Source organism: Rhinopithecus bieti, unplaced genomic scaffold, assembly GCF_001698545.2.
Source record: "Rhinopithecus bieti isolate Rb0 unplaced genomic scaffold, ASM169854v2 scaffold_7681, whole genome shotgun sequence".
Lineage (NCBI taxonomy): Eukaryota > Metazoa > Chordata > Mammalia > Primates > Cercopithecidae > Rhinopithecus > Rhinopithecus bieti.
Window position 1 is genome coordinate 5,326,315 of NW_016806571.1, and position 24,564 is coordinate 5,350,878.

Genomic DNA, 24,564 nt, shown 5'->3' on the forward strand with positions numbered 1-24,564 from the left:
AGTTTTAGTTTTTAGTTCTTGGCCAAAATTGTCCATCTTGTCATCTAATTTCTTGTATATACAAAGCACATATATTTTAAAATCCATGTTTTATTACTCCAATATCTAGATTGCCTATGGATTTGTTTTTATTCCCCATGTTTATCTCTCAGTCTTCAATCAGTTGGTCTTGTCTTCTAGTAAGCATGGCAATTTTTGATTTAATATCAGAGATTTTATATATAATTTTGAAGAGAAAATTCAAGCTTCTGGATAAAGTTACTTTCCTCCAGAGGGTGCAATTTTCACTTTTTAGTCATTTAGATTAGGGATCATCTCAATCCAATAAAGGATTGAATTTATCAGAGGCTGAGCTTCCATTTTTGAGCCTGGTTTATTTCAGGTTGATTCCTACTCCTAGGTATAGCCCTTTGGGGATTCCAACTGAAAGCCTGGGATATTAGGGGTTCTCAACTTATCTTTTTGTTCATCTATTCCCATAAAACTGTGAAATTTCAATTTAGCTGGGCTTATTTCCCTCCATTTCCTTTTTCTCTAGGATCTTGGCTCCTCTGGTTTTTGACCCCTTGATAGGTCTCTAATGACTTTAAATGGATATTTTAAAACATATTTTGTCCAACTTGTATTGTTTTCATTTGGAGGGTTCAAACCATTACTATAAATTGAAATCCCAAACTGGTGCTTTTTTTCTTTCCATTTTTTCCCCTTCTACTGGCTTGGAAGTTATGAACTCTGTTTCTATTCTTTTAGTGGTTACTCCTCAGATTTAAATATATGTACTTATCCATTCTTTATTCAGAAATATTTTATCAATGCTAGTAAGCCAATCCATTTCAGTAATTTGCATTCTTATTAATTTCTGGAAGTAAGATTTGATTCTGTTTTCAAATCTGCTAGATCACTGTTTATGGGTTTGTGTTTCTTACAAATTTATTTATACTTGTATTTTCTTTCTTTTTTTTTTTCTTTTTTTTTTTGAGATGGAGTCTCACTTGGTTGCCCAGGCTGGAGTGCAGTGGTGTGATCTCAGCTCACTGCAACCTCCGTCTCCCGAGTTTGAGTAATTCTCCTGCCTCAGCCTCGCGAGTAGCTGGGACTACAGGCACATGCCACCACGCCTGGCTAATTTTCGTATTTTTAGTAGAGACAGGGTTTCACCATGTTGGCCAGGATGGTCTTGATCTCTTGACCTCATGATCTGCCCACCTCAGCCCCCCAAAGTGCTGGGATTACAGGCGTGTGCCACAGTGCCTGACATTTTATTTCTTTAAATACAATATGCATAGGTGTTTTCTAATCTACCTCTGAAAATTCCAATACCTGACATCTTTGCAGGTTTGTTTCTCCACTTGTGCTTATTTTTTAATAGTTAACGCTTCTGAAATTGGGGCGTGTCTTACAATTGATGGCATTTAATAATTTAATTGACAGTGTATTTTTTTCATTCTACTAGCATATAAATGGATGGCACATTTTATAATCAATAGCATCTTAAATTTAATAAAGTGCGATATTTGTGAGGATTTTGAAGCCTAGGATGAAGATTTTCCTCAAAGAGCATTTCATTTACTTTTGACTCTGGCACCATCAGTCCAGGACCACTTTAAATTCATAGCTTGAAGGTTTTTTAGGACAATCCAGATAATGTGAACTTGAGCTGCCAAATATACAGAAGTTAGCCTGTGGTTATGACTTCTCAGAGACTTCATCCTGACCCCTGGAATTCTCAGTGTGAAGGCAACTTTCTTTGCAGTTACCTGAGGTTAGGAGTGAGTGGTAGATTTGTCATTTTGAGGTTCCATTTGAATGTGGGTAAGTCTTCTACTGGATTAAAATTTTTTTGAGAGGCCAGGCACGGTGGCTCATGCATTTTGGGAGACCGAGAAGGGTGAATCACTTGAGGTCAGGAGTTTGAGACCAGCCTGGCCAATATGATAAAACCCTGTTGACGGCCGGGCGCGGTGGCTCAAGCCTGTAATCCCAGCACTTTGGGAGGCCGAGACGGGCGGATCACGAGGTCAGGAGATCGAGACCATCCTGGCTAACACAGTGAAACCCCGTCTCTACTAAAAAATACAAAAAACTAGCTGGGCGTGGTGGCGGGCGCCTGTAGTCCCAGCTACTCGGGAGGCTGAGGCAGGAGAATGGCGTAAACCCGGGAGGCAGAGCTTGCAGTGAGCTGAGATCCGGCCACTGCACTCCAGCCTGGGCGACAGAGCGAGACTCCGTCTCAAAAAAAAAAAAAACCCTGTTGCCACGAAAAATATACAGATGAGCAGGGCACGGTGGTGCATGCCTGTAATCCCAGCTTCCCCAGGAGGCTGAGGCTTGTGAATTGCTTGAGCCCAGGAGGCAGAGGTTGCCATGAACTTTGAGCTACTGCACTCCAGCCTGGGTGACAGAAGGAAACTCTGTCTCAAAACAAAAAATTAATTTGAGACATACCAATGTATATATTTGTGGTGTATACTGTGATGGTTTGTTGCATGTTTACATTGTGCATTGATTAAATCAAGTGAATTAACATATCCATCATCTCACTTACCTTTTTTTGTGTGTGGCGAAAACATTTAAAATCTTCTCTCCTAGCAATTATGCCTATGGTTTATTTTTCTGAAGTTTTCCTTAAGAAGTTCTCTGCTCTAGGCCACAAAGAGTTTCTCCTACCTTTTTTCTATGTTCCAGTCTTACATTTCACATTTTAGTTTTTAATATACTTGGAGTCCACTTCTATATGTGGTATTAGGAAGTGATACAATTTTATTTTTCTCTATAGTGAGCCAGTTTCCCCATAACCATTTTTTTTTTTTTTTGAGACAGGGTTTCGCTCTTTCACTCAAGTTGGAGTGCAATGGTGTGATCTCGGCTCACTGCAACCACCTCCTGGGCTCAAGTGATCTTCCTGTCTCAGCCTCCTGAATAGCTGGGACCACAGGCGTGTGCCACCACGCCCAGCTAACTTTTTGTATTTTTTTAGAGATGGGGTTTCGTCACATTGCCCAGGCTGGTCTTGAACTCCTGAGCTCAAGCAATCTGCCCGCCTTGGCCTCCCAAAGTGCTGGGATTACAGGCATGAGTCACTGTGCCCGACTCCCATCACCATTTGCTAAACAATCATTTTCCCATTGATTTATGGAACTCCCTTTATTATAATAAATGGCCATATATACATATGCCTGTCTCTGAGCTATCTGTTCCACTTGTCTATTTGTTCCTGTTTTTATTTCCTACAACTTTGTAGTGTGTCTTAGTGTTTGGTACAGCAAGTCCCTCCTTTGCTTTTTTTTTTTTTTTTTTTTTTTTTGAGACGGAGTCTAGCTCTGTCGCCCGGGCTGGAGTGCAGTGGCCAGATCTCAGCTCACTGCAAGCTCCGCCTCCCGGGTTCACGCCATTCTCCTGCCTCAGCCTCCCGAGTAGCTGGGACTACAGGCGCCTGCCACCTCGCCCGGCTAGTTTTTTGTATTTTTTAGTAGAGACGGGGTTTCACTGGGTTAGCCAGGATGGTCTTGATCTCCTGACCTTGTGATCCGTCCATCTTGGCCTCCCAAAGTGCTGGGATTACAGGCTTGAGCCACCGCGCCCGGCCTGCTTTTCTTTTTAAGGTTGATTTAGCTATCAGTAGACCTTCATTTGTCATATTAATTTCAGAGCATTTAACAAGTTCTTGAAACATTCCAAATGAAATACGAATTGGGAATGCATTAAAATATAATTTAAGCCTGGGCAACATAATGAGACCCTGTCTCTACAAAAAATAAAAAACATTAACCAGGTGTGGGGTATTGCACCTGTAGTCCCAGCTACTTGGGAGGCTGAGAATTACTTGAGCCCAGGAAGTTGAGGCTGTGGTGAGCCATGATCATGCCACTGCACTCCAGCCTAGTCAATACAGCGAGACCCTGTCCCCCCCCCGCAAAAAAAAGTAAAAAAAAAAAAAAAAGTGTCTATATACAGACACACACACACATGTCTGTGTCTATATATAGACACATATATATATATAAAATTTAATTTGGCTGGGTGCAGTGGCTCACGCCTGTAATCCTAGCACTTTGGGAGGCCGAGGTGGGTGGATCACGAAGTCAGGAGTTTGAGTTCGAGATCAGCCTGGCCAGCATGGTGAAACCCCATCTCTACTAAAAATATAAAAATTAGCTGGGCCTGGTGGTACGCACGTGTAGTCCCAGCTACTCAGGAGGCTGAGGCAGGAGACTTGCTTGAACCTGGGAGGTGGAGGTTGCAATGAGCCGAGATCGTGCCACTGCACTCCAGCCTGGGCAACAGAGCGAGACTCCATCTCAAAAAAAAAAAAAAAAATTAATTTGGGGAGTACTGACATCTTCGTAATTTCAAGTTATTCCAACCAAGAACTTGGACTATCTCTCCATTTATTCAGATCATCTTCTATGTCTTTTATTAGAATTTTATAGTTTTCTACATGGAAGTCTTCTGTATTCTTGGTTTACTTAATACCTTTATACTTTTATCATTTTATTGCTATTTTGAAGAATATCTTTTATTAAATTATTTTTTATAGTTTTTACTGTAGTAGAGAAATGCTACTGATATTTGTAAGTTGTTCTGGTATTCAGAGATCTTGATGAATTATTATGTCTGATGTAGAATGTCTGATTATCATTTCAATTGCTTTCATACTTACTGGTCTACTCAAATGATCTATTTCTTTTTGGCCAGTTTTGATATCTTATATTTTTGTCTAGGAATTTAACTATTTTATCAGCATTTTCACATTCATTAATGTGTAGTTATGTAAACTGTGTTCTTCTTCTTCCTCTTCTACTTCTCTTTTTCTTTTCTTTTTTTTGAGGCAGGGTCATGCTGTATCATCCAGGCTGGAGAGTGCAGTGGCAGGATCACAGCTCACTGCAGCTTTGACCTCCCGGGCTCAAGAGATCCTCCTACCTCAGCCACCCAAACATCTGGGACCACAGGCACATACCACCACACCCAGCTAATTTTTATTTATTTATTTTTTTATTTTTTTATTTTTTTGAGACTGAGTCTTGCTCTGTTTGCCCAGGCTGGAGTTCAGTGGCATGATCTCAGCTCACTGCAACCTCCACCTCCTGGGTTGAAATGATTCTCCTGCCTCAGCCTCCCAAGTAGCTGGGATTACAGGTGCACACCACCACGCCTGGCTAATTTTTTGTATTTTTAGTAGAGATGGAGTTTCACCATGTTGGCCAGGCTGGTCTCAAACTCCCAACCCCAAGTGATCTGTCTGCCTTGGCCTCCCAAAGTGCTGGGGTTACAGGCATAAGCCACCATGCCTGGCTGCCCCAGCTAATTTTTTTAAAATTATTTTTTATTTTTTGTAGAGACAGGGTCTCACTATATTGTCCAGGCTGGTCTCAAACTCCTGGGCACAAGTGATCCTCCTGCCTAGCCTCCCAAAATGCTGGGATTACAGGCACGAGCCACTGCACCTGACCACTTCTACTTCTTTTTAATTTCCAAGGAGATTTACATTTTCTTTCATCTTTTGCCCTAAAGCATTACCAGCCCAGGATCGCTCCACTTTTATTTTCAATTTGAGGGTTCCTGGCTACACAGTGGGTATAAATTAGAACTCCAAGCCAGTAGGAGGATAGACTTATGGTTAAAATTCTCAGAGAAGGTGTTTTTTGGGTTTTTTCCCCCCTACCTAGAGTACAAATTTTCTTGTGGTGGGCAGATTTTTTTCCTAGCCACTTTTCCACTAAACATGTGGCACTTTCGAGAATTCTGGCTTTTTCCCAGGGTCTCCATTCCAAATACACACTTCACATGGGTCTTGTCTTTTGCTCCTACCTTGTTGTTAACCCAAATCCCTTCTGACTGATGCTACAAATGATATAGGGTGTTGAAGTGTCAGATGATTTTCTGCTCATGTTTTTCAGTTTTCTCCTTAATTTTGACATGTAAGGATTTCCCTTACTCTTTTTTGAGGAGCTTAATTCAGCATTTAAAAGGATGCTGGGCTGGGCGTGGTGGCTCACGCCTGTAACCCTAGCACTTTGGGAAGCCGAGGTGGGCGGATCACCTGAGGTCAGGAGTTTGAGACCAGCGTGGCCAACGTGGCAAAACCCCGTCTCTACTAAAATTACAAGAATTAGTCAGGCATGTGGCTCAGCTACTAGGGAGGCTGAGGCAGGAGAATCACTTGAACCCAGGAGGTGGAGGTTGCAGTGAGCCGAGATGGCGCCACTGCACTCCAGCCTGGAGCGACAGAGTGAAACTCCATCTCAAAAAAAACAAAAAAACAAAAATTGTTTTATTTGAAATGGTAACAAATGTCATTATTGCCTTTAAAATGACCTGGAGCACTTTGAAAAAATCCCAGGAGTTTTCTGACTACAGAATAAAATTAAAATTCTACCATTAGGCATAACCTGACTTCCATCTACCTTGTCAGCCTAGCATCTCCCACTACTTAGCAAAAGTGCACCTGACAATCATGACATGCTGATCTCAGTGATGTTCCCACTTGCCTGAAATACTGTTTCTTCGCCTAAAAGTCTTGTGCTGATTCTTTAAACTCCAGTACAAATGCAACTTCTTGAATAATTCTTCCCTTCTCTCTTAGAAAGTTAATCACTGTCCTCTATATTCCCTGATATTTATATGTTTGTTACAGCATTTACATGTGGTTATGGATGCCAACTGTATCAATATCTGATACATGAGATGTATCAATATCTGATGTAATAGATGTATCAATATCTGGTGCAATAGATGTATCAATATCTGATATCTAAAAGGTGACAAGTGCTGTCAATAAAGTCTCTAACCTAGAACATAATCTGATTTTTTTTCTTTTTGTGCTTCTCTAGACTTCAAAGCACCACAGATTGAAAAAGATCCAGAAATTAACAGGTCAGAGAGACCCTATCCTTTACTCTTCAGCTCAAGGTTAATAACAGACCAATTGTGGGTCTGCCTTATGACTCTAGCCTTAAATAGCAGGTGGAGGGAGGTTGAAAAAGAGGATGTAAATGGAAGAAGTGTGCCTCTTCTTTTTAGCATCTCCATGTCTAAAGATATGTATGTATATGGCTCCATAATTCTTTCCATGGTTTCTTTCCTCATGCTTCCTTCCCTCAGCTCCTTTTGTGCAAAGTCTAAGGTATTGGGAAGGAAACTTGGTGAGATTTAGAATGGACAAAGGGTAACTACCAAGAGTTTGGTGTGGGAAATTTCCCTATCTTTTCCCCCCTACCATAGATCCTGGGTAGACTCCTTTGGAAGAAAAGATATGTATCATGACCTCTGTTTCCCCTACTCTCACTGCTTATTACTATGATTATTCATATTCTTCCCAATGTATATAGCTTACATCTACTGTATGATGAAGGCAGCATAGTATAGCTTTTTAAAAAAATCTTCAGATGGGTTAAGTCTGAGATCTGCCACTAATTAGCTTTATGATCTTGGGCATAACTTCATCTTCATTTCCTTGTTTGCAAAAAGAGGGGGTTGGATAAAATGATCACAATAATCAATAATCATGATGCTGATAGATTCTTCACCTCTTCTCCCAGATCCACAGTGGGAAGAAAACCTCAGGATGGCTTGCACTGAAGCTAACCTGACAGGGTGAGTAAAGCCTTTCTTAAGCCTGTTCTACTGATAAACTTTGTGAAAGTTAGAAGTAAAGTACCTGGACTCTGTTTGACTTCCTTCACTATGATAGCTCCTTTCTAAGTTAAATCTCTCTTATTGTTTTCCTTATTGGTACTTTAATGAAACTTCAGTTACATTGACATACACTGTTGCATCCAGTGTTTCAGAACTCCCTGTGGGCTGGACCCAGGAATATATACTCTGGTCGATGGAGCGGAGTCTTCAACAGATCTTCCGATACCTAGAAAGCACAAGGTCAGGCAATGTAGTTTCTGGGTGGGGATTGAAGGTGGTAGAGGTTTTAAAAAGAAGGAAGGAAGGGAATGAAGGAGGGAGGGAGACAGGGAGAAGAGAGAGTTCGTTTTGTCTGTGGGGGAAGTTCTGGGTTCAAACTGGTCGAAGGATCATTTCTGGGTGGAATGGGAACAGTTTCCTCCCTTTGTCCTGGTGGAGGAATTCTTTCTATAAGTAATTGATGTTGGGGAAAGAAACTTTTTTTTTTTCCAAATTCTCCTTCAGACCAAAATATTTTGCATTTGAAATGGCCACTTTTTTTCCTTTTCCTATTTCAATGCAAACTGAAACATTTCTCTTTATTTCATAGATCAAGGCTTATGGAACAGGATTTGCCTGAATCACAGGATGTGATTTCTTCCTCTACCACCTCTGTTCTTGTGGCTCAGAAGACTGTTCTATGCTCTTGTGACTATAAGAAAGCAAAACATTCTACTGACCACAGCATCTCCTTTAGTTCATCATGCAATGACTCCAGTCTGTCTCATCTTCCTGTCTTTTCTGAAGGAACAACTTGGGAATTCCGGAGCCATAGTTTACCTATTTCCAACAAAAAGCAATCATCTATGTTCAGGAACCAAGGCAAAACTCTGCCTCCTTTTTGGCTCTCAGAGCCCCAGAAACCAAAACTTTTTCAGAATTTGGCAGAACTTTCACCCTTACAACCTCAGAATTCTTTTATCAGCTCTATTTCTGAACCCCTAAATATCTGCAAACAAAAAAGGAAAAAAAATGATGAGAGAATGAGCAAGAGCCATTTGACATCAGATCATGAGCCAAATTCTCTTTCCAAGAAGAGACCACGACTTCCAAGGTGGGCTACATTCAAGCTCTCTCCTTCAGTTAGAAGGGAGCTAGAAGGACATATGTCTCAGAAGGTTTTTGCTTTGCGGCAACAAACAGCACCTTTACCTTTGAGGAAATCATGGGCAATGCTGAATTATATAACTGAAGTACAAGGAGGAGTTGCTGAATCAGAAAAACCCCAAACTCAGTTATCTATGCCCATTCATCAAAACACTGAGCAAAATATCAACAACAAATCCTCAGACCTTCCATCATTTCAGCTCCATGTGAATGCTGGAGTGGGATCTAGATCAAATAGCACAGAAACAAAACTTTCACAGTCACTTATCTCAGATAAGCAGTTCCAACCTGGGGATGGCCCCCAAATCCTTGGATCCAAGCCTTTAGTTACATCAATAGGCACTCTGCCTCCAAGAAGTTTAGAAGTTAATGCAATTCAAGGGGAAACTCCTTTACTGAAGAATGATCGAAAACACGTGCTAGAGCTTATTATAGAGAAGAGGGTCATAGATTTTCCAGAAAAAAGGATACAGCAGCACAAGACACAAGTGACTAATGTGGAGTTGACCCCAAGCCTATCATATCAAGTCAAAGACAGCATAAAGGTAACTCCATTGGCATTACTTCAAGTCATGGATTCAATGGGGATGATCCCAGAATCACATTCAGAATTTGCGGGTTTGTTCCCACAGCTGCCAAGTCAAGTTGTGAAACCAATGGAAACCATGGAAACTGTGAGCATAACCCCCAAACCACCAAATCAAGTCATTCAGTCAATGGAGGCAGCCCCAAGGTCTCAGCACCGAGTTATGGAATCAGAGAGGATGGCCACAGGATTACTGAATCAGGTCACAGATAATAAGAAAGTAACTCCTGTAGCACTGCTTCAAGTTATGGATTCTATGGGGATGATTAACAAATCACATCCACATACAGAATCAGTGAGAACGACTCCAGCACCACAATACCAAGTCATAGAGTCAGTGAAGATGAACACATTGTTGAACCATCAAGCCACAAAACCAGAAAAGATGAATCTAAGGCCACAACATGCAGTTATGGAAACTGTGGAAACGATGCCAGGACCACAGCATAAAGTCATGGAATCAGTGGGCATGACCTCAGGGTCACAAAGTCAAGTCATGGAACAAGGAAAGGCTACTCCAGGGCTAATACATCAAGACACAAAATCATTGGACATGATCTCAGCACCATTACATCAAGTCATGGGTTATGCGAAAGTAATTCCAGTGGCACTATTACAAGCCATGGATTTCAGGGCGATAATTCCACCAGCACAGCCACATGTTATAGAATCTGGGGGCTTGACCCCAAGTTCACAGTTGCAAGGTAGGAGATCTGTTCATCTGGTCCTACCACCAGAGTTTCAAGATATAAACACTGTTGAGTTGGCCAAAGGGACCCAGTTTAAGGAAGTAAAAGCTGCAGAGATGAGCCCCAGTGAAGCCACAGAGCCTGAAAGATTGACCCCATGGCATCAAGCCTCAGAATCTTTAGAGATGATCTCAGGACCAGGATATCAAGGAAAAGAAGCAAAGTTAACCTCTGACACCTGTCACCAAGTAGAAAAATCTATTGGGTTGACACAACCATCTTTAGGAACTACCCCAGGGCCACTGAGCCAAACTTCAGAATCTGTGGAGATGAGCTCAATGTCATCCCAAGACACTCTTAAGACGATGCACCAACTTGGAAAAGCAATGGGGGAAACTCCAGTATCACAACACACAACAAAACAATTTCTGGATTTGATACCAGGATCAGAAAGGCAAAGTGTGAAATCAGAGGTATTGACCACAGAGCCACAGCCCCATGATATGAAGTTTGTTCATTGCAATATAGGGCCATGTTCAGAAGTTACTGAATTGTCAGAGATACCCCCCATGTCAGAATATAAAGAAACTGTGGGGTTGGCATTGCCTCAAGTTGATAAGACCCAGAGGGTAATCCCAGTACCACCACATGCAGAAACAGGATTTTTGGAGTTGACTCTAGGACCAGGCACGCAATATGAGAAATCAGAGCCACTACTGCAAAATTTGAAATCTATGGAGCTAACCAGTGAGTCATCTCCATTAGTGATAGGATCTAAAAATTTAATTATAGAACCAAAACCACATGTTATGGACCTGACCCCAGGGCTACAGCTCCAGGGAGAAAAGTCCAAGCAGCTGGATCTAGAGTCACAATTGCAAGATATGCAATATGTGAATCTAATCCAACAGTCAACTACAGGAGTGGTAGAATCTGAGGAGATGATGCCAGAGCTACTGCTACAAAGTATGCCACTGGAGGATTTGACTAAGATGGAAGAGCTCCAAGGTGTAAAATCTGTGGATTTAAACCTAGGCCCATCTCAGTCAAGTGTCAAATCTTCTGGATTGACCCCAGGGTCACAGTTGCCAAGTGTCAGATTTTCGAGGGTATTTCCAGGACCACTTCTTCAAGATGAAAAACCTGTAGATTTAATCTCACAACTCCCACATCATGGTGTGAAATCTGATGAATTGACCTCAGATTCCTCAGTTCAGGACATCAAATTGTCAGATTTTACCCAAGAGCCAACACATCAAAGTGTCAAATTTGTTCAGCTGACTCCAGAATCACAACCTCAAGATGTGAACTTTGTGGAACTAAGCCCAGGACTATGCTTGCAAGATGTCAAATTTTCTGATTTGATCCCAGAGCCAAAGCATCAAGGTTTCAAACATATGCAGTTGATACCAGGAGCTCAGCTCGAAGATATAAACTCTCTAGGTTTTGTACCAGAGTCATCTTTGCAGTCAAGCCAAGGGCCACACGTTGAAGATATGAAATCTGTTCTGTCTACTGAAGGATCACAGTTTCACAGCATGAAATCTGCGAAATCGACCTCAGAACTACCATTTCAAAGTGTAAAATCTGAGGAAGTAAACCTAGGGCCATGGCAGCAAGATATCAAAATTTCTGAATTGACTTCAAGGCCAAAGCTACAAGGTGTCAAATTTGGGGATCAAACCCCAGTATCAATGTTTCATAGTGTGAATTCTGTAGAGGTGGTTCCAGAGTTAGGGCTGCAAGATTCCAAATTAGCAAAGATATTTCCAGGAACTCGAAGTATGAAACAGGTAGAGCTTAACCCAGAGCTGCAGCTACAAGATGTCCAATTTTTTGATTTAGTACCAGGAACTCAACCTCAAGGTGTGAAATCTTTAGACTTAAACTCAGGGCCACAGCTACAACGTGAAAAATTTTTCGAGATGACCCCAGGGCCAAAGATGCAAGGTGTACCACCTGTGGCAATGGCTCTAGGGCCAGAGGAGGAAGGGGTTAAGCCTGGGTTGTTAGTATCAGAGCCACTGTTTCAAGGTGTAAAATATGTAGCAGGCAACCGAGAACCAAGCCTTGAAGCTGAAGTTTCCTATAAATTAGTCTCAGAGCCACAAATGCCAGATGCAGAATCCATGGAGTGGACTCCTGGGCCACAGTTGCCCAGTGTAAATCATTCTGAATTGACCAGACAACCACAGTTACAAAGCATGAAATCTTCTGAATTGATGCAAAGACCACAGTTACAAGACGTAAATCCTGTGGAGTGGAGCCCAATCTTAAAACTTAAAGATTTCAAATCTGAAAAGCTAACCCCAGAGCCACTGCTAGAAGATATGAAATCTGCGGAATTAATCCCAGGGCCACATTTGGGAGATGTGAAAACTATGCAGTTAACACCAGAGCCAGAATTGGATGATGTCAAATATATGACGTTAACCCCAGAGCCACAGGCAGGAGGTGTAACACTTGAGGAGGTAACCCCAGGCTCAAAGCTTCAATCTGAGTTGCTGACCTCAGGATCACAGTTGGAAGATATGAAATCTGTGACCTTAACTCCAGGACCATGCCTGGAAAGCATAAAATCTATGGAGATAATTCCAAGTCCACAGCTGGAAGGTGGGAAATCTGTGGCGACAACCTTAGGGTCACAGACAGAAGATGTCAAATCTGTGGAATTCACCCCTGATTCCGAGCTTCAAGGTGTAAAATCTGTGAAGTTGACTCCATGTTCAACAATTCAAGATTTAAAAACTGAGGATTTGATCCTAGGTACACAGCTGCAAGATATGAAAACTGGAAAATTAAAACTCGGGCTAAAGATGCAAGGTGAGAAGTCTATGGCTTTTGTACCAGGGCCAATGCTTCAAGGGCCTCAGCTACAAAGCGTGAAACCTGAAGAACTGACTTCAGTCCCACAAATGCAGTCCCACATGAAATTTGGGGAGATTACTCCATGTTTAAAGCTTCGAAGTTTAAAATCTATAAAGGAGACTCAAGATCCACATCTGCAATGTGTAAAATCTGTAAAGTTGACCCCATGGCAAAAGAGGCCGGTAGTAAAATTTGTGAATGTAACCAGAGGAGAAGAGTTTGAAGAAGTAAATTCTGTGGATTTAGTTCTAAAGCAACAGTTTCAAGGGATGGCACCTGTGGATTTAACCCTTGAGCCTGAACAGGATGGTCAGATATCTGTAAACTCACAGGAGCAGCAATGTGTGAATTTTGAGCAAGTAAAGAAAGGGTCTGAGTCAGAAGGTGTAATGTCTTTGGAGTTAATTCCAGAGCCAAAATCCGAAGGTATAAAATCTGTAGACCTCAAGTCTGACCTACAGTCGAAAGGTGTAAAATCATCTGAATTGACTCCAGAATCAAATATGCAAGATGTAAAAATTAAAGAGTTTAAACATGAACCACAGTTGCAAAGTATGAAATATCCCAAGTTGACCCCAGGACCACAGTTGCACCAAGTGAAACCCCTGGGCTCAACTGTAGAGCCACAGATTCAAAGTGTGAAAATTGTGGAATTAAACAAAGAGCTAGAGCTTGGAAGAATGAAATCTGTTCAGTGGATAACAAGACCTGAGTTCCAAGGTCTAAAATCTGTAGGGTTAAATCTTGGGTCACAATCTCAAAGTGTCAAACCCATAGACTTGAAACTTTCCATACAGTTGGGAGATATGATAGCATCTAAATTGGTTCTAGAGCCAAAACTTCAAGGTGCAAAACCTATGGAGTTTAACCGTGGGCCACAGTTGCAGTGTGTAAAAACCTCTGAGTTGTCTTCAGGACCACAGCTGCAAAAAGGGAAAATGCTGGCATCAACCTCAGAGCCACAACTTCAAGGTGTGAAAACTGTGGAGCTAAACCAAGACTCACAGCTTGGAAGCGTGAAATCTGTGCAGTGGATACCAGGACCTGAGTTCCAAGGTGTAAAAACTATAGGGTTAAATCTTGGTTCACAATCTCAAGGTGTCAAACCTGGAGAGTTGAAATCTTCCATAGAGTCAGGAGGTGTAAAGTCATCTCAACTGACTCTAGGGCCAAAACTTCAAAGTACAACATCTATGGAGTTTAACCTTGGGTCACAATTGCACTTTGTGAAAGCTCCTGAGTTGTCCCAAGGACCACAGCTGCAAAAAGAGAAAATTCCAGCATCGACCTCACAGCCATATTTTCAAGGTGTGAAAACTGTGGAGTTAAACCAAGACTCAAAGCTTGGAAGTGCGAAATCTGTGCAGTGGATATCAGGACCTGAGTTCCAAGGTGTAAAAACTGTAGGGTTGAATCTTGGTTCACAGTCTCGAGGTGTCAAGCCTGCAGAGTTGAAATCCTCCACAGAGTCGGGAGGTGTAAAATCATCTGAACTGACTCTAGGACCAAAACTTCAAGGTGCAAAATCTGTGGAGTTTAGCTTTGGGCCACAGTTGCAATGTGTGAAAACTCCTAAGATGTCCCAAGGACCACAGTTGCAGAAAGGGAAAATTCTGGTGTCAACCTCAGAGCCACAGCTTCGAAGTGTAAAAGATGTGGAGTTAAACCAAGACTCACAGCTTGGAAGTATGAGCTCTGTGCAGTGGATACCAGGACCTGAGTTCCAAGGTGTGAGATCTGTGCTAAAATGTGGTTCACAATCTCGAGTTGTCACAACTGTAGAATTGAAACCTTCAATACAATTAAGAGATGTGAAGTCATCTGAGTCGATTCCAAGGCCAAAGCTCCAAAGTATACAACCTTTGACATCACTCCAGGAACATCAGTTGCCAGGGCTCGAACCTATTGATTTGAAATCTGGGCTACAGTTGAGAAGTGTGAAATCATGTGGCCCGATTTCAACATCAAAGCCGTGTGATATAAAATCTGTGGCATTCAAACCTGGGCTTCATTCGCAAGATGTGAAATCTTCTGAGTTGACCCCAAGACCACAGCTGCACAAAGTGAAACCCATGGAGGCATACCCAGGAACACAGCTGCAAGATGTGAAGTCTCCAGTGTTTACACAAGAGCCACAGTTTTCAGGGGTGAAATCTGGAGTATTAAGCCAAGAGCTACAATTACAAAGTGATAAAACTGTAGCGCTGAACTTCTTACTACATTTGAAAAGCATGAAATCATCTGAATTGGCTCATCAGACAAAGCTTCCAGGTATGAAATCTGAGGAGTTCAACTCTGGGCCACAATGGCAATGTGTCAAATCTTCTAAGTTGAACCCTAAGACAAAGTCCCAAGACATGAAGTTTACAGAGTTAAACCCCAGTTCACAGTTGAAAGATATCCCATATTCTGATTTGACCACAAAGACCAAGATTCAGGGTGTCAAATCTACAGACTTCAAACCTGGGCCACAGTTGCAAGGAGTGAAATCTTCTGAGTCGATACTGAAGACAAAGCTTCAAGAAATGAAATTAATGGAATGCAACTCAGGCCCATGGTTGCAAGATTTGAAATCTTCTAGGTTGATCGTCGGTACAGAGCTTCAAGACATTAAATCCGTGGATTTCAGTTCTGCACCACACTTACAGAGTGTGAAATCTTCTGAAGTGATTCCAGGGGGAAAGCTTCAGGGTGTGAAATCGGTAGAATTCAAACCTAGTCCAGAGTTACAAAGTGAGAAATCTGATTTGACCCTGGGGAGGAAGTTTCCAGGTGTGAAATCTGTAGAGCTGGAATCAGGCCCACAGTTACAAGATATAAAATCTTCTGATCTGATCATGGGTATAAAGCTTCAAGATGTAAAATCTATGAAGTTCAGTTCTGGACAACACTTTCAAGGTATAAAATCTTCTGCGGTAACTTCAGGGACAAGGCTTCAAAGTATGAAATCAATGGATTTCAATTCTGGACAACAGACACAAAGTGAAAAATCTTCTGAGTTGATTCAGGGAACAAACCATCAAGATGTAAAATCTGTAGAATTCCACCATGGTCCAAAGTTACAAGGTGTGACATCTTCTGAGTTAACACCAGAGACAAAGCTTCAAGGTGGAGAATCTGTGGAGTTCAACTCAGGCCCACAGTGGCAAGATACAAAATATTCTAACTCAATCATGGGGACAGAGCTTCAAGATGTAAAATCTATGGAGTTCAGCTCTGGATCACACTTGCAAGGTATGAAATCTTCTGAAGTGATCCCAGTGACAAAGCTTCAAAAAGTGAAATCTGTGCTCATGCCTAGGCCAATGCGGCAAGATGTGAAATCTTCTGAATTGACTCTAGGTACAAAGGTACAGGATAGGACATCTTTGGGGTTAAACTCAACTTCACAGTTACAAGATAGAAAATTATCTGTGTTGACACCAGGGATACACCTTCAAGGTGTGAAATCTGTAGAATTTAATCCTGGGGCAAAGTTGGAAGATACGAAATCTGGGTTGATAGAGCTTCAGACAGTGAACTCTACAGAGGGCAACCATGATCCAGAATTGCAGGTTGCAAAACTCTCTAAGGTGGCCTTGGAATCAAAGATAAGTGTGGCACCTTCTGAGTTCAATGCTGAAAAGCAGCAGCAAGATGAAAAATCTCATAAGTTGAATCCATGGCCAGACCTTCAAAGTGTGAACTTTATGGTGTTCAATCCTGAGTCACATCTGCAACATAGAAAATCTTCAGAATTATGCACAGGGACAAAGCTTCAAGATGTAAAATCTATGAAATTCAATCTTCAGCAACAGTTGCAGGGTGTGAAATCTTCTGAGTTGTGCCTAGGAACAAGGCTTCAAGGTACACAATCTTTAGATTTCAACCCTGGACCACAGTTGCAAGGATTAAAATGTGCCAAGTTGACTCCTGGGCCTGAGCTTCAAGGTATAAAATCTAAGGTGTTCTGCCTTGGACCATGTTTGCAAGATGTGAATTCTTCTGTATCCATTCCAGAGCCACCACTTCAGTGTGTAAATTCTACTGGGAGCAACCCTGGGCTACCTTTGCAAGGTGTAAATTCCGCATTCATTCTAGCACCTAAACTTCAGTGTATAAGTTCTAATGGGTGCATCCCTGGGCCAAATTTGCGAGGTGTGAATTCTTCTGCATCTATTCCAGAGCCACCACTTCAGTGTGTAAATTCTATTGAGTATAATTCTGGGCCACATCCACAAAGTGTGAATTATTCTGCATCCACTCTAGGTCCCAAACTTCAATGTGTAAATTCTAGTGGGTGCAACCCTGGGTCAAATTTGCGAGGCGTGAATTCTTCTGCATCCATTCCAGAGCCACCACTTCCGTGTGTAAATCGTACTGGGTGCAGCCCAGGGCCACATTTGCAAGGTATGAATTCTGCATTCATTCCACAGTCACAAGCTCAGTGTGTAAATTCTATTGGGTGCAACCCAGAGCTATATTTACAAGGTATGAAATCGCCTGAATTAACTCCAGTTTCAAAACTTCAAGGTATGAATTGTTCTGAATTGAACCCAGGGACAGAAATTCAAAGTGAGATACCTATGATATTCAACCCTATACCACATTTGCAAGGTTTAAAATCTGAATTGACTCCAGGGTCAAAGTTTCTGTGTGCAGCACCTATGGACTGTAACCCTGGGCCACAGGTGCAGTATGTGAATTCTTCTGAGTTGAATCCAGGGCTAAAATTACAATGTATAAATTCTATGGAGTACAAACTTGAGCCACACTTGCAAGGTGTAAAATCAGGGACAAAATTTCAAGTTATGAAATCTTCTGAGTTGCATCCAGGGCCAGAGCTTCAAGGTATAAAATCTGTTGTGTTCAACTCTGTGCAACATTTACAAGATGTAAAATATGAACTGACTCCAGGGACAAAATTCCAAGATATAACACCAAAAGAGTTCAACTCTGGCCCACAGCTGCAAGGTATGAATTCTTCTGAGTTGAATTCAGAGTCAAAATTTCAATGCATAAATTCTATCAACTTTAATCCAGGGCAACAGATACAAAGCATGAAACCCTCTGAACTGAACCCTGGGTCAGAATCTCAAAGTACAAAATCTATTCTGTTCAATCCTGGACCACACTTGCAAGGTAAGAAATCTTCTGAGTTAACTCCAGGAACCAAGTTTCAAGGAGTCCAATTTTTGGAGAAGCACCTTGGCTCACAGCAAATTGTGCAACCTGTGTTCACTTTGGGTCCTCAGAAAAGTATGAAATCCATGGTATTTTACCAGAGCCACTGCTTAACGATGTAAAGTCCGTGGAGATAAATAAACAGCCATTGCTTTATGATGCAAATTCTGCAAAAATGATTTCAGCCTCTGAGCTGCCGGACATAAAATATGAGGTATTTACATTAGAGCCATGTTTTCAAAAAGTGACATCTGTGGAGTTAAAACCAGAACTGTATCCTCAAGGTATGAATTCTGAGGAGTTGCATTCACACCTCAGGCAGCATAGTATGAGATCTGTGGTATTTGTACCAGAGCCATGTTCTCAAGATGTGAAATCTGTGAAGTCAACTCTATGGCCACAACCTCAAAGTGTAAATTCTTCAGGGTTGACATCATGCTTTGGGTCACAATGTGTTAAATCTGCGGCCTTTGCATCACAGCCATGTTTTCAAGATGTAAAACCTATGGAGCTGACACCAGGGACCCAACAGCAAGGTATAAATTATCAAGAGTTGACTTCAGGATGGCAAGATCATGAATCAATGATGTTGGCACCAGAGTCAACTAGGAAGTTCCCATCAGGACCACTGTTGACTAGTGTCAGATTTTCAAATTTGTCTCCAGAATCACAGCAACAAGGTGTGAAATCTTTGGAGTTTACTCTAGAGCCAAAGTCGCAAAGCATAAAACATGTGAAATTATCTTCAGTGTCTCTGCAGGAAGCTATAAAATCTGTGGAATTAGCACCAGGGTCACTGCTTCAAAGAGTGAAATATGGGGAGCAAACTCCAAAAACAAATTATCAAATCATGGAATCCTCTGAAATAATCCCTAGACCAGGGCATCAGTTTACAAAATATGCAGAGATGATCCCACAGCCAATGTATCAAGTCCCTAAATCTGCAAATTTGATTTCAATACCAATTTATCACGCCACAGAATCTTCAGAAATAGTACAAGGATTGGCACATAAAGGCATAGATACTGTAGAGAAATCTGTGGGGTTGACCCCAAAGATAACAGGTAGAGCCATTGAATCCTTAGGGATGCTGCTGCAGCCAGATCTTCAGGTACCAAAATTTGTTGATCTGACTCCAATGGTAAGGGATCAAGGCTCAAAATTCTTAGGATTAACTCCAGAGAAAAGCTACCAAATCCTAGAAACTATGGAATTGCTCTCTCGGCCACAGGCCCGAGTCAAGGATTTGGGGGAGTTATATATGAAGCCACTGCAGCAAACTGTGGAATATGAAGGGATTACTCCGGAACTCAAGCATTACTTTACAGAGGCTATGAGGTTGACCACTGAGGCAAGGATACATGCAAATGAATTCTTTGGAATGACCCCAAAGCCAGCAAGTCAAGCCACTGGATTTGCAGAGAGATCCCCAAGGCTCTGTACTCAAAACTTAGAACGTGTGGAGGCGATCTCTGAGAAAAGACTGCAAAGGGAAGAATCTGTGGTATTGATTCCAAAGTCATTACATCACGTCCAAGATTCTGCTTCAGGGATGACACCTGGGTTAGGACACCGAGTTCCTGAATCTGTGGAGTTGACTTCTGAGTCAGGAGTGCAAGTAGAGAAAACTTTGCAATTAACCCCCAAACCACAGCATCATGTGGTATCTCCAGGGATAATATTAGGGTTAGGACATCAAGTCCCAGAATCTGTAAATCTGACCTGTAAGCAATGGCTACAAAGGGAGGAATCTTTAGAGGTGCCCCTGAAGCAAACAAGTCAAGTTATAGGACATGAAGAATCTGTAGAGCTCACCTCTAAGGCACGGCAGCACAGGGAAGTATCAATGGGGCTAACAAAGTCAAAGAATCAAAGTATGAAATCTCCAGGGAAAACCCCAGGACCACTGGGTAGAATTGTAGAATTTGTGAGGATTAGTCCAGAGCCACTAGATCAAGGCACAGAATCTGCAAGGACACAGCTTCAAGTTGCTCAGTCTGAAGAGGTAATCCTCGTAGATGTCCCAAAAGTTGTTCAATCTGTGAAAGTGACCCCTGGACCACCATTTCAAATTGTAAAGTCTGTGACAATACCAAGGCCAACCCCTCAAATGGTAGAATATATTGAGTTGACTCCAAAACTGCAACATGTGAGAACTTCGGAGCACCACTCAGGGCCATGTTTGCAAGATGTGAAATCTACGAAATTAATCATAAAGCCAAAACACCAGATTTTGGAAACAATGGAGTTGACAGGGTTTCAAATTGTAAAAACTATGCTAATCCCAGGGCCATCCCTTCAAATCGTAAAATCTGAGGAATTAGCACCAGGACCAATTCCTCAGGTTGTAGAACCAATAGGAGTAGCCCTAGAATCAGGAATTGAAGCAATAAATTGTGTGGATTTACTTCCAAGGCCACATCTTCAAGAACTGATAGTACCTGCAGAATTAACTCCAAGGCCACGTATTCAAGTGAAATCTGAAGAATTAACCTCACCGCAAACATCTCCATTTGAGAAACATACGATATTGACTCATAAACAAGGGCTTCAGGCTGTGAAATCTACAGTGATAAAAACAGAGCCTCCTAAAGTTATGGAAACTGAGGATTTGAATCTAGGACAGGTGTGTCAGAATAGGGACTGTGAGAAGTTAACATCAGAAGAGTTACAAGTAGGGACTGACTTCTCTAGGTTCCTACAAAGCTCTTCAACCACACTCATTTCAAGCTCTGTCAGAACAGCATCTGAATTAGGAGGACTTTGGGATTCTGGGATACAGGAAGTATCCAGAGCTTTGGATATAAAAAACCCTGGGACAGATATTTTGCAGCCTGAAGAGACCCATATAGACCCTACTATGATACAATCTTTAATTCTTCCCTTGGCCCTTCATAATCAAAGCTCTGATAAGACAGCTAACACTGTGGAAAACCCATGTCCTGAGATTCCAGGAGTGGATGTCATATCTAAAGAGACAACTAAAAGGAAGCAAATGGAGGAGCTAGAGAACTCACTTCAGAGACATCTACTACAAAGCTGGAGATCACTATCTAGGACATTCCGGGCAGAATCAGGGGTTCAAAAAGGTCTCATCAAGTCTTTCCTGGGTAGACAACACAATGTCTGGGAGAGTCATGCCTGGAGGCAGCGACTACCAAGAAAATATCTCTCCACTATGCTAATGCTGGGTAATATTTTAGGGACCACTATGGAAAGGAAGCTTCGTTCTGAAACATCTTTAGCAGAAAGAGCCACTGCAGATACCTGTCAATCTATTCAGAATTTATTTGGGATTCCAGCTGAACTGATGGAAGCTTCTCAGAGCCTGCCAGAGAAGGGTCCAGTTACTATTTCTCAGCCTTCCGTGGTCAAAAACTACATTCAGAGACATACTTTTTATCATGGTCATAAGAAAAGAATGGCCTTAAGGATATGGACACGTGGCTCCACATCTTCCATAATACAGCAATATTCTGGGACTAGAGTGGGAATAAAAAAGACAAACTCAAGGTTCAGTGGTATATCCCAAGAAGTCATTCAGCATATGCCTGTCTCATGTGCAGCGGGCCAGCTTCCTGTCCTGGTAAAGTCAGAGTCTTCCCTCAGCATATTTTATGATAGAGAAGATCTTGTTCCAATGGAAGAAAGTGAGGACTCACAGAGTGATTCCCAGACAAGGATTTCTGAGTCCCAACACTCCCTCAAGCCAAGTTATCTTTCCCAGGCTAAGACTGACTTCTCAGAACAGTTCCAGCTGCTACAAGACCTGCAGCTAAAAATAGCAGCAAAACTCTTAAGGAGTCAAATACCCCCCGATGTGCCTCCACCTCTAGCTTCAGGTCTAGTCCTAAAATACCCTATCTGCCTACAGTGTGGCCGATGTTCAGGACTTAACTGCCATCATAAATTACAGACCACTTCGGGGCCTTATCTTCTTATCTATCCACAGCTCCATCTTGTACGCACTCCTGAAGGCCATGGTGAGATTCGGTTGCATCTTGGCTTTAGACTGCGAATTGGGAAAAGACCCCAAATCTCAAAGTATCGTGAAAGAGATAGACCCATCATACAGAGAAGCCCTATATCACCATCACGAAGGAAAGCTAAAATCTATACTCAAGCTTCCAAGAGTCCTACTTCCACAATAGATTTGCAGTCTGGGCCTTCCCAGTCCCCTGCCCCTGTACAATTCTACATCAGGCGAGGACAACGCAGCAGCCCTGACCTAGTAGAAAAGACAAAAATTAGAGCACCTGGGCACTATGAATTCACTCACGTTCACAACCTACCAGAGAGTGACTCTGAAAGCACTCAGAATGAAAAACGGGCTAAAGTGAGAACCAAAAAGACCTCTGATTCAAAATATCCAATGAAGAGAATCACCAAGGGACTTAGAAAACACAGAAAGTTCTACAAAAACAGTAGAACCACAATAGAGAGTCCCTCTAGGGAATTACCAGCCCATTTAAGAAGGAAGAGGATTGGAGCAACTCAGACAAGTACTGCCTCTTTAAAAAGACAACCTAAGAAACCTTCCCTGCCCAAGTTCATGCAACTGCTTTTTCAGAGCCTAAAGCGGGCATTCCAAACAGCACACAGAGTTATAGCTTTTGTTGGGCGGAAGCCTGTGGACAGGACAAGGCCAGACAACTTGTGGGCAAGCAAAAACTATTATCCAAAACAAAACACCAGGGACTATTGCTTACCAAGCAGTATCAAAAGAGACAAGAGGTCAGCTGACAAGCTAACACCAGCAGGCTCAACCATTAAGCAGGAGGACATATTGTGGGGAGGAACGGGCCAATGCAGATCAGCTCAACAGCCAAGAAGAGCTCACTCTTTCCAACCCAGACCTCTTCGACTGCCCAAGCCTACAGATTCCCAAAGTGGTATTGCTTTCCAAACTGCCTCAGTGGGGCAGCCTCTGGGAAGTGTTCAAAAGGACAATAGTAGCAGATCAAAGAAAAACTTCTATAGAAATGAAACCTCCAGCCAGGAGTCTAAGAACTTGTCCACACCAGGAACCAGAGTTCAGGCCCGAGGAAGAATCCTACCTGGTTCCCCTGTGAAGAGAACCTGGCACCGACACCTTAAAGAGAAACTCACACACAAGGAGCACAACCACCCCAGCTTCTATAAGGAGAGAACCCCACGCAGTCCTTCCGAGAGAACCCGTCATAACCCCTCTTGGAGAAACCATCGCAGTCCCTCTGAGAGAAGCCAATGCAGTCCCTTGGAGAGAAGACGTCACAGTCCCTCGGAGAGAAGACAACACAGTCCCTCTCAGAGGAGCCACCGTAGTCCCTCTCGGAAAAACCATTCCAGTCCCTCTGAGAGAAGCCGTCGCAGTCTGTCTCGGAGGAATCACTGCAGTCCCTCCGAGAGGAGATGTCACAGTCTCTCTGAAAGGGGCCCTCGCAGTCCCTCTCAGAGGAGCCATCGCAGTCCCTCTGAGAGAAGACATCGCAGTCCCTCTCAGAGGAACCATCGTGGTCCCTCTCAGAGAAGGTATCATAGTCCCTCAGAAAGAAGCCGTAGCAGTCCCTCTGAGAGAAGACATCGCAGTCCCTCTGAGAGAAGACATCACAGTCCCTCTGAGAGAAGCCATCACAGTCCCTTTCAGAGGAGCCATCATGGTCCCTCTCAGAGAAGATATCACAGTCCCTCAGAGAGAAGACATCGCAGTCCCTCTGAGAGAAGACATCGCAGTCCCTCTGAGAGAAGACATCGCAGTTCCTCTGAGAGAAGCCATCGCAGTCCCTTGGAGAGAAGCCGTCACAGTCTCTCGGAGAGGAGCCATCGCAGTCCCTCTGAGAGGAGATCTCACAGGTCCTTTGAGAGGAGCCATCGTAGGATTTCTGAGAGAAGTCACAGTCCCTCAGAGAAGAGCCACCTCAGTCCCTCGGAAAGAAGCCGTTGCAATCCCTTTGAGAGGAGAGGACACAGTTCCTCTGGGAAAACCTGTCACAGTCCCTCTGAGAGGAGCCATCGCAGTTCCTGTGAGAGAACCCGTCACAGTCCCTCTGAGATGAGGCCAGGGAGGCCCTCTGGGAGGAACCATCGCAGTCCCTCTGAGAGGAGCCGACGTAGTCCCCTTAAGGAGGGACTCAAGTACAGTTCCCCTGGGGAGAGGCCCAGCCATAGTTTGTCTAGAGATTTCAAGAATCAAACAAGTCTCCTCGGGACCACACATAAAAATCCCAAAGCAGGACAAGTGTGGAGGCCTGAAGCTACTCCATGAGGCGAGGCCCGCCCCTATTATTCATTGTCCTAAGTCTTCATCGTGCTGCCCTTTCCAGGCTTCTTTCCTACTCAGCCACTGCCTCCAATACCTGCGCCCCCAGCGTGGAAAGGCTTCCATGTCTCTCTACCGGGGGGAGGCGTGTGAGAATGGGTCTGTAATTTCTCTAAGATCAATAAAGGGGCAGTACATGATCTCCCTGTGCATCTGGACTGAGACCACTGGGCTGG

At 42.8% G+C, this 24,564-nt stretch overlaps 1 protein-coding gene across 1 annotated transcript; it reads left to right on the top strand.

Moving 5' to 3' along the window:
- The first annotated feature begins 18,178 nt into the window (after window positions 1-18,178).
- SPATA31H1 (SPATA31 subfamily H member 1) lies at window positions 18,179-24,528 on the top strand. The gene has a single exon (XM_017876982.1). The coding sequence runs from the start codon at window positions 18,266-18,268 to the stop codon at window positions 24,332-24,334; it is 6,069 nt and encodes a 2,022-aa protein (XP_017732471.1). The 5' UTR covers window positions 18,179-18,265; the 3' UTR covers window positions 24,335-24,528.
- Window positions 24,529-24,564: the final 36 nt, after the last annotated feature.

Excerpts from the sequence above, each read along its gene's own strand:
- SPATA31H1 (XM_017876982.1), top strand. The coding sequence starts at position 18,266 with ATGATTTCAGCCTCTGAGCTGCCGGACATAAAATATGAGGTATTTACA.